The sequence below is a fragment of the Gossypium hirsutum genome, chromosome A12, assembly GCF_007990345.1.
Source record: "Gossypium hirsutum isolate 1008001.06 chromosome A12, Gossypium_hirsutum_v2.1, whole genome shotgun sequence".
NCBI classification, from domain to species: domain Eukaryota; kingdom Viridiplantae; phylum Streptophyta; class Magnoliopsida; order Malvales; family Malvaceae; genus Gossypium; species Gossypium hirsutum.
In genome coordinates, this window is record NC_053435.1 from 2,102,740 (window position 1) to 2,112,897 (window position 10,158).

General features: G+C 33.3%; 1 protein-coding gene across 3 annotated transcripts; it reads left to right on the forward strand.

The window, feature by feature from the left end:
- Nucleotides 1-309: 309 nt before the first annotated feature.
- LOC107929032 (LMBR1 domain-containing protein 2 homolog A) lies at nucleotides 310-8,135 on the forward strand. Of its 3 annotated transcripts, none has more exons than XM_041082431.1 (14): nucleotides 310-942; nucleotides 1,381-1,457; nucleotides 1,720-1,878; nucleotides 2,321-2,534; nucleotides 3,038-3,124; nucleotides 3,207-3,346; nucleotides 3,851-3,931; nucleotides 4,918-4,982; nucleotides 5,392-5,567; nucleotides 5,958-6,088; nucleotides 6,181-6,268; nucleotides 6,783-6,996; nucleotides 7,095-7,201; nucleotides 7,324-8,135. In XM_041082431.1, exons 1-14 carry the CDS (start codon nucleotides 772-774, stop codon nucleotides 7,786-7,788), a joined length of 2,175 nt encoding a protein of 724 aa, XP_040938365.1. In that variant the 5' UTR covers nucleotides 310-771; the 3' UTR covers nucleotides 7,789-8,135. The 3 variants fall into 3 exon arrangements, with proteins under 3 accessions (XP_040938365.1, XP_040938366.1, XP_016715867.1); XM_016860378.2 differs by having other exon boundaries at nucleotides 903-942; nucleotides 1,742-1,878; XM_041082432.1 differs by lacking the exon at nucleotides 3,038-3,124.
- The last annotated feature ends 2,023 nt before the right edge of the window (nucleotides 8,136-10,158 follow it).

A 10,158-nucleotide genomic window follows, 5' to 3' on the forward strand; every position in this document is an offset into this window, starting at 1 on the left:
AATCCAATCAATATTACGGATTTTCCATTATAAAGAAAAAGATGGGATTAATTTGATGATTCAACTTAGCTCGTGTTTATTAATTAAAAAGAACATTTTAATATAATTTAAAAATTAGTGTGGATATCGTCCTCCTCCAACTCACATTTGGTTAAGGGAAACAAAATATTTCAATATCAATGAAAAGATCTAGCGTCTACTGAATACTGGTTATGATGTAAAAGTCGGGATCAATAAGAAGTATATAGCATTTAGTGAAATTTGAGACGAAGATGAATAGATCAATTTCAGTCCATTAACATCAAAATCTTGGTGTAGGCACCTGTTGGCTTGACGTCCTCTCTTTTCCATCAACTGAATTTGCAGGTAAGAGGTATAAAGACACTGAGCACTGAGTTAATTCGTTGCTGTGCTGAGCCAACGAGTTGGCGCGCATTTGGTTAAAAATTCAATACGAAGGAGAAAAAAGGACAAAGGAAAAAAAGCGCCCCAGAAATCGTATAAAAGCGCCTCTTGACCCGCTGTTCGCTAATCGCTGCGTTAATTTAGTTTCTCATTAAATTAAACGGTCAAAAAAAGGGAACAAGAATGGCTTTTTGCACAATTGACCTTTATTTTCTCTTTTCTAGTGTTTCCGGGAAAAACAACACTGAGGCCCCAAGAGGAGAAGAGAAAATGAGAAAGAGAATTTACCCATTCTTTATTCATCTGATTAGATTTTAGATTCTTTAGTGTAAAGTATAGATAGAGAGGAAGAAGGGATCAAAGAAAATGATGTTGGTTTTCTATTTGATCTCATTGCCTTTAACAATGGGGATGGTGATTCTCACACTGAGATATTTCGCGGGTCCAGCTGTTCCTATTTACGTCTTGTTAACCGTTGGATATACCTGGTTCTGTTCTTTCTCAATCATCATCCTCGTTCCTGCTGATATTTGGACGGTGATTTCCTTAGTTTTTTAAAACATGATTCATATCTACCGTTACATAAAATATGTGTGTGTGTATTCTCTTTATAATGAGTTGTTTTTTGGGTTATGCTTTTCCCCTTTTCAATTATTGAGTGGATTTAAAATTGTGTATTTCATTTGTTGAAACTACTGATCTTGGTCAATTGAAATTTAAAGCTGAATTTGTAATTCTTTTGGTTGCTTGGAATTGAATACGAAATGAACATTGATGATAAAAGAAATGGAATTTTGCATTCTTTACCTGAGTGTATTTGAAGTCTAAGCGCTTATTTTGGTTTCTTCCGTGGAAATGCCAAGTACGGGTTGAATTTATTTGAGGAAGTTCCAAGGCATTTGATTTCTATCCTGCAAATTATGCATGTGTTTTGAATTGATTGATTGATTTTCTTTTGTTTTCTTCATCATGCAGACAATGGTGGGTCATTCCAGCAAAGCAATATCTTTATTCTGGAGCTTGACTTATTGGAGTACATTTCTGCTAACATGGTATGTGAACTAGAATGAATCTGCTAACTGTTTTTACCCCCTAATTATATGTTACTTTGCCAGCCCTACTTCTTTGCAAGTGTTCTTGCAGCTACTTCTCTGTGTATTTGGAAATATTTTTATACTTCTACTTTTAATTGCTGTACTTCTGTTATCTTTTGTTATTTATCGTGCTTCCATCTACAATAAAATTTTTAGAAGCTTCATGGTTAAAAGATGCATGTATTCTCATAGATTTGTATCAAATTATTTCTCTAAGCAGGGTTGTGGTGCCTACTCTTCAGGGTTATGAAGATGCTGGAGATTTCACCATGGCAGAAAGATTGAAGACTAGTGTACATGCAAACTTAGTCTTCTACCTCTGCGTTGGTTCTCTTGGACTTGTCGGAGTCATTTTATTCATTATTTTTCGCAGAAATTGGTTCGTTTTCTTTTCTATTAATTAATTCTCTGTCTTCTTTGTTTCAGACTGATCCTTGTTTCTCATCATGTTTGTCTGCATATAATTATTCCTGTAGATGTTGTGACCATCATCATTCAGGTGCTAAGTTAGTGCTATTTGGTAATCAATTGCCTGTTGTAACAATGATTAGCGATTTGATATTCCCGTCGTTTTCTTTTTGGTACATTACAAATTAGGGGAGGGTATATCATTGCCGGGGCTTGAACCTTAGACCTGAAGTTGCCAACACAGAGCCTGGGCTATCTTTTGCTTTTTGGGCTTATTAGTCCTTAACTACTACCTTGGTCTTATATTCCTGCATTTGTTAAAATTCCTGCTTCTGCGGTTTTGGCTGGTGACTAGTATGGCATCTTTTGCACTGATTGATCCGTTATTTGTTTTTTTAATTTTGGGGGTGAAGGAGTGGAGGCATGCTTGGTTTTGCTATGGCTTGCTCCAATACTTTTGGGCTTGTTACTGGTGCCTTTCTTCTTGGCTTTGGTCTTAGTGAAATCCCAAAGGGCATTTGGAAGAATGCGGATTGGAGCACCGGCCAAAAGGTTCTCTCACACAAAGTTGCTAAAATGGCTGTTAAACTTGATGGCGCTCATCAAGAATTTTCAAATGCTATTGTAGTAAGTTCATCTATAACTTCTCCATATGTAAATGCAACAAGGGAAAAATAATAGAGGCCATGTTCAGCTTGTTTTCCTCTTTGGGTTTCTTAAATCTTTTGTGGTTTATTTTATTTAGTTATTTTTTTAACTTTGTTGGATCAAAATGTTTTTCCTATTCACATACATTTGATGATTGCCTAAAGGGAAGGATATTGTTTGTTTAGTAACGCTCAGTTACTGTCATATTCCTGTTAGCATCTCCATAGGAGCCATTAGTATTTTAATATTCCCTTATTTTTTGGGCCTGCACCATTTAGTAGTACATTAGGTTAGACTAATTTTTTCCCCTACTCTTACACGGTAAGATGTTATTGCAGCCTAGTTGCCTGTTTGGATTTATGATTAGGGATATAATTTTCATATCCTTTGATATTGGTATATTTTCAAATTCAGGTTGCTATAGATAACATCAATTTATTATTCTTTTTTCCATCAGAACTAATGAAGGTGCATTTAATTAGGTTACTCAGGCGACATCAAGTCAGATGACAAAGCGTGATCCTTTAAGACCATATATGAATATTATTGATAGCATGTTAGAGAAAATGGTACTCCATTGCTGTCTACGTGTCTTTAGTCGCGAAATGGACCCTTTTTGTACTATCCTCAAATTTATTTTCTGTTTTGCAGTTAAAGGAAGATTCTTCCTTCAAACCCCAAGGTGGAAGGTTTGGGGAGAATGATATGGATTATGATACTGACGAGAAATCAATGGCGTCTCTCAGACGCCGGCTTAGGATAGCTAGAGATCAATACTGTCGGTATCGAAGGTATATGTCATAATGTGGTTAAAAAATTTTCTATTGGTGGTATAGTATATGTCAAGATCAACGAAGTACTGTTCTTTTTTTCTTTTTGATCATTGAAGTACTGTTCTTTGATTGTTCTCACTTTGTTTAAATTTTCATGCAATATTGTACAAATTTTGTGGTGGTGTTTTAAATTGACAGTCCAGATGTGTGCATTTCTTGGGAGAAACGTCCAAATTCATGTGAACTTGCATATTGATATAATATTTACACACGAGGAAAAACAGTGTCAAACTCTATTTCTGCTATTCTTGCACTTTTAGAAGAATTATCACTATTTTTACCCTTTTGACTCTTTAAGTTGTCCAAGCTTTGAGGAAAGAGATCAAATGATGGTAGATCACTGTCCCTGTCTAGCATGGTTTTGGTATCATTAAGCTTTAGAAATATGAATATTGTTGCTGTACTCTGCTTTAACTGAATCTTTTCCTGTGGTAATTAAAGTTGACTCTTAGACTTCTGCAGTGAATATATGAACTTTGTCTTGGAAGCTCTTGAGCTGGAAGACACCATCAAAAACTATGAGCGCCGTGATGCAACTGGATGGTTTGTACTTCAAACTTAAAGAACGATGCATATTATGTTATATGCCTTTTTATCCCTGATTTGGTCTGTAAAGCATCACTTTGTACTTAAATTCTGAGTTCATTTGTTATATCTTAAGGTGCTTATGCTACGGGGTTCAATACCTTGGCTGAGCTGAACTGCGTGAAGTGAATTGTGTTAAAATCCTTTTTCCCCTGCCTTCATTTCCTGTAAACTTACCTTGGATTTGCTCTCTTTTACCCACACAGAGAGAGTGCATTTACAACTTTCTTTTGTGCTTTGCTAAGTCATACTCTATCTCCTAGTGTAGAATATATAGATATTATATTTAAGTTCGTTGAACATTTTGTGATTTGTTTATTACCATTATGCATAAGCATTTAAGTGGTCATGAAATAGCCGAGGCATTCAATAAGACGTTATCAATGTTTTAAGCCTTGAGGATATAATCTTCAATGCTAGGGAAAGTAGTTAAGATCAGGTATTGCTTATTTTTGGTAAGTGAGTAGAGAAACAGCTTTAGATACCAATCATCTGTATTGGGGTTGTCACGTAGCTGATTTATATGACAGTGAGGATTGTCAGGGAAAGACATTCCACATGAAACAATAAAATCAAGTTTATTTACAAAGAAAGAACTTGTTGGAGCGAGTTTTCATTAAATTTTATTCGACAAATGGTTCCCTTTGAATCCAATGGAGTATTAATGAGGCTCAAAATGTTCAGATAATGGGAGTTGTTGCATCTTATTTTCCACTGAAAGCTGCCAATGTTGGTCAGAATTAAGTAAATTTAAATGAAGGTTCTAGTATTCTTCACATTATCCATTTAAGAATTTATGGTGAAACCTATTAGTTGCTATTTTTGTCATCATCATCTAATATATAAGTTAGAAGTTACTGTACATTCTTCTGTTTTTTATGTTCTATTCAAGTCTTCTATGATGTTCTTAAAAGTTTGCAAAAGTTCAATTTTAAGTGTTGCAGGAAATTTCTTTCAAGCTTCAGGCCTGTACGAACTGGAAAACTAGGGCCTTATCTTGATACGACTGGTGATTATCCTATTCTGGGTGCTGTCTTTTTATTTATTTATTAGGATGTGGGAATTTCTGGGTGCTAAATTTAACCTATCCTAGATGCTTAAAATTTTCTGTTTCAGCTTTTCTATGATTTCCTTATAGCAGACTGGAGATCAATAAAACAAGTAAATAAATCTTCTTTAAAATTTGATGGTTATATTTTTCCCTTTCCTGTTTGGAATGCGAAGACTAAATGTCCTTATGTACGAGGTAGTACTGAGAACTCAATTCATGTACATAGTGGGATGCTTAATCATTTAAACTGCTGAGTAATGAAATGGAATACTTTTGCGAACTTGCAGTAATGGTTCTTTGTTAAGTTGCATGTTATAATTTACTGTCAAGTCAGGTAATATTCAAACCGATGAGTTATTCCTTACAGAGTTCGTTTGGCGTTGTATTCTAAGAAAGCAACTACAAAAACTCTTGGCTGTAATTCTGGGTTGCATGTCAGCTGCAATACTTTTAGCAGAGGCTACCATACTGCCCCGTGGAGTTGATTTATCTCTCTTCTCTATTCTCGTAAATTCTGTGGGAAGGCAGGAGCTGGTTGGACAGGTAATATATTGAGAAACTGAACTCTAAAGAGGCTCAAATGGGTAAATGGCTTTTAGCACAAGCATCAAGCTTGTATGAGAAAAAACAATTGAACTGTACAAATCAGGTTTGCAATTTGATAGCACCATTTTATCCTAAATCCCATTCTCCCTTTATGCAAGGAATAAATCCACCAGCAAACAGTTATTATGCCTTTTTAACTTCTGATTCAAAACTAAGAGCTGGAAACACTAGTGCTTTATAACATCAGTTATTCATTTGCTTATTTTTACCAGCAGCAAGTGATAAATCTGCCTTAAATATCTTCTTGATGCCCAATCAATCAGCCCATTTTATTTAAGTTAATAATGGTACATTTGGGTGTTTTCAAATGATCATGTTGATTTGCAGATTACTTCTTTCATCCCTCTGATGTATATGTGCGTCTGCACCTATTATTCCTTGTTCAAAATTGGAATGCTGATGTTCTATGCATTGACACCTGGACAAACAAGCTCAGTCAGCTTGCTTATGATATGCTCGTAATTCTTTCTTTTTCTTCTGTCGTTGCAGCTTTTGTTTGTCCTCTCTCTTCTAGAATTTGTAATTGAGCTTATTCCTAATTGTCTATCAGGATGGTTGCACGATATGCTCCACCAATTTCATACAACTTTCTCAATCTTATTGATCTACCTGGTAAAGGAAAAACAGTCTTCGAGAAGGTCAGTAGTTTTCTACTTTATTTCACTTTCCTTGTAATCAGCCAGCCATATGATGATTGTAATGTTTCAATTCTATGCACCAGTTCTGCAAAATAACTTATGGTTCTTATATTGTATCCTGCAACTGGGATTTATGTCGTTAGCAGAGGCATGAAAAAGTAAACATGAAAGTAGGATAGTATTGCATGCTATGTTACTTGGACTCATGTGTGAGTGTCAGGCATGGGATATGTCCAAAAAGGGTGTGTTCAACTTGTCTAAGCTTTTCCATGTATTTGGAGAATCCTTGGGAGGGTCATATCCAATTAAACATATCCAGATATATGTTGGATACAAGTACTTGAAGAAAAATGAAGAATCGGAGTGACATAGCTGGTTTGTGTACTGGAGTATTTAGTTCCTTAATCTGTCAAGTCCTTGCCTCAGAGACTTGAAATTCCAATTTTTCTAAGCAGAAATGTGGTTTGAGTTACTCTTTCCTTTTATGGTATTTGATTATGTTTCATATATGCAGAGAATGGGGAACATAGATGATGCTGTTCCTTTCTTTGGTAAAGGATTCAATAAAATCTATCCCCTCATCATGGTTGTATACATACTCTTACTCGTGACAAACTTCTTTGATCGTGTCATCAAATATTTTGGGAACTGGAAGTTATTCAAATTACAAATTGAAGTTGATGGCACAGATGGATTTGATACGTCAGGACTAATTATCTTACAGAAAGGTAACTAATAAAATATTTTTCATTAGCATGCACAATGGCAAGTTTCTTTCTTTTTCCTCTGTGACTACATGTTGTATATGTTTCCATTTCTTTTCCAGAGCGTTCTTGGCTTGAGCAAGGGTATAAAATCGGAGAAAATATCATTCCATTGGCAAGGAATTTCAGCAGCACGAGTATTGACATCGAACCTGGCAGCAATAACACAGTATGTATGATATTATATTTAAATTTGCTGTCATGCCAATGATTTTGCTGGTTTACATTTTAGGATATCTTCCATAGTTATTCTTCTTTTCAACGTTTAATTATGGGGTTATCTGCTTGAAGATGGTAAACAAGGATAAGAGTTCTTCAATTTCAAGAGCAAACAGTGCAGCTGAACTTGAAAAGATGGGTGAATATAAACCTCTGAAAGAAGAGTTTAAACAAGAGACAAGCAGAGAAGCCCTCACCAAGAAATATTCAGGCGTAAGAGAACAGCCAAAGAACCAAGAATCTAACTCGAATTCAACTGAGAAAGAATCCACATCCATTGCAGTTGATGATGGCCACTCAGAAAGTGCAAGGGCATCACTGTCTGGGGGATTAGCGTCGAAATGGGAATCGATGAAGTCCGGCCTTTTAAGTTTCAAAACGAACCTAGAAGCTAAGAACTTCCTCCCTCTACGCCAGACTCAAGAAAGTAAAGTGCCCTCCCATGTTTCCTCGTCTGAATCTCTGGATGAAATTTTCCAGAAACTGAAACGATCGAGCATGGACCCTAAAGATCATGATGAAGACAATGAATTTTGAACATGATACAAAATTCCGAAAAGTGCAATTCATGTAGATAGATTGTAGAAGCTAAAGAATTGATTTCAGACCGAACTCGGAAAGATGTTTGGTTTGTGAGGCAAGCTGAATGCAGAGTGTAATGGAAGAGAATCTTGACTTAATTTTGCAGCATTCAATATTGTACACAATTTTGCTACAACTGACTTTCTAAACAACATAGAGCTGAAACACAGGATATGCCTGCCACAGCATGTTGTTTACTTGTAATTCCTAGCATTATAAGGTTAATCATCGACTATGGATGTTTGCTTCCTTGCAACTGCCTTTTCTTTGTTCTTTTTAATTATGTTTTTTTTTTGTCATTATAATATTGGGTTTGAACAAGTCTAGGTTTCTTTTGAATATTTTTAGATTTCAAGGTGCGTTTGGGTGCTAGAAATGCTTATTGGCAGCAAAAGCATTCCCAAACACACCAGTTTTGTAATCAAAAGCTCTTCTTGAAACTGTCTTTGTGGTGTGGTTTTTGGCTTATAGAGGTTGGAAGTTGTCTTCACTGTTCTGGTTTTGGGGAAACAAGATACTTGCCATCTTCTGCTAGCGTTGAAAACATTGGCTTGGATTAAATCAGACCGTTTTGGTTTGGTGCTTTAACGACATCCAATCAGTAAAACATCAAATTAAATGGGTAATATTGGGAAAAGGTATTATAGAGACCTCAGATTGTATTGTCTCTACTTAAGAGTAGTCCTTTTGTTAAAAAATTTATTTATGCCACGTGGTTGATGGAGCAACCAAGCAGCACTAAGTGTACATTATGCTGGTGTGGAGGGATTAATTCAAGTAGAATAGCTGAAATTTTTAACAGAAGAAATTGATAGAATTTTTAGTAGACAGTAAACTTTATGGAATTTTTGACGTGGAAGGATTAATTTAAGCAACTAAACAGTAACATATCATCACTTAACAAAATAAAATGGATGGAATTTTTAACAAACTAACCAGTTTGCTCTTTCATTTCATATATAGAGATTGATTTACTAATATTTTGGGTAAACTAACAAAATGCAAGTACTTTTCCCGATAATATTGAGTTTTTTTTAAAAATTAATCTTATAAATATTTTAACTTTAATTGATATTTAAAAATAAAAATTAAATAAATAGGACATTGTTCTTATAAAAAAACAACAACAACTCCATTATTAATACATAGTTAATACATCAAATAATAATATTAATTTTGTTATAACAATTATTTTTTTCTATGGCAACCTCATTTGTCTAACAAAATTTTACTTCTTATATAGAGGTAGTTATTATTCACCTATAACATCACGTTGTTTTGGAGAGATGATTGTTATAAACTTACAATAATATTTATATCGTGAATTTTTAATAAAATAAAGAATTTGAGAATTATGTTCAAAAAATAAAGAAAATAGGAATCAAATCAACAAAATTAAACATGCATTTTTGTTTTTATGCATATTTTATTTTATATTCTTTCACATGATTGATTAAGAAGTTTGTAAATTTAACAATCTCAATTAAATGGTATGATTTATCAAATTTAATTAATTTATCGTGAGTTATTAAATTCAAGTAATCAATTTATACATTTATGATGTTCCAAATTCATAGTAAAATATTTAATTAAGGAACTTTATAGTTTGTTGAACTAATATATTTAATTTCACTCATTAAATATTATTTCATTTAATAAAAATGTGATTAATAGATTTTCATGTGAAATTTAAACATTTTATTGAAATAATATTTTAAGTAAAATAATTTTTATTTAATAGATTATAATTAACAATATTGTCTATAAGAAATAGTTAAAATTTTATAATTTTTGACAATATGTTATTATAAAAAAACTAATTTAATTAAAAATATATTTCATAAATATGATTGTTATTGTTATAAATAAAAAATTATTATAGAAGATTAAAATAAAATATAAAAAATTCGATTTTACTAGAATTTTTATAGTGACATGCTATTAGTTACAGAAATGACTAACCGTATTTTGTATATGTATATGATATATAAATGTTCAATTTTTTTTATTGAAAATTGGCTATATATAAAAGAAAGTTAGATTCAGTTAGCATGCTATTTTTTTTATTATAGATAAATAATTAAATTTAAGCTTTAATCTCTTTATTATATTTAAATTTAATATTAATATTTTATTTTTGTTGAGTAATATTTTGCTTGTGGCTTATTGATACGAATGTCTAGGTATTTATACATGTTACTGAGACTATTACGACACATGATAGGACCCCACTATTTTATCTTGACTCTGTTGCCTCCAGTATTGACATTCACTGCGAACTCCAGGTTTACTAGGCATGTGTCTATGAAGCACACAGTCTTTTCT

Bases quoted from the DNA above. Each gene is read 5' to 3' on its own strand.
- LOC107929032 (XM_041082431.1), top strand. From the start codon at position 772: ATGATGTTGGTTTTCTATTTGATCTCATTGCCTTTAACAATGGGGATG. The intron at 2,535-3,037 runs GTAAGTTCATCT...GCATTTAATTAG, and splicing joins AATTTTCAAATGCTATTGTA to GTTACTCAGGCGACATCAAG. The intron at 6,997-7,094 runs GTAACTAATAAA...TTTCTTTTCCAG, and splicing joins ACTAATTATCTTACAGAAAG to AGCGTTCTTGGCTTGAGCAA.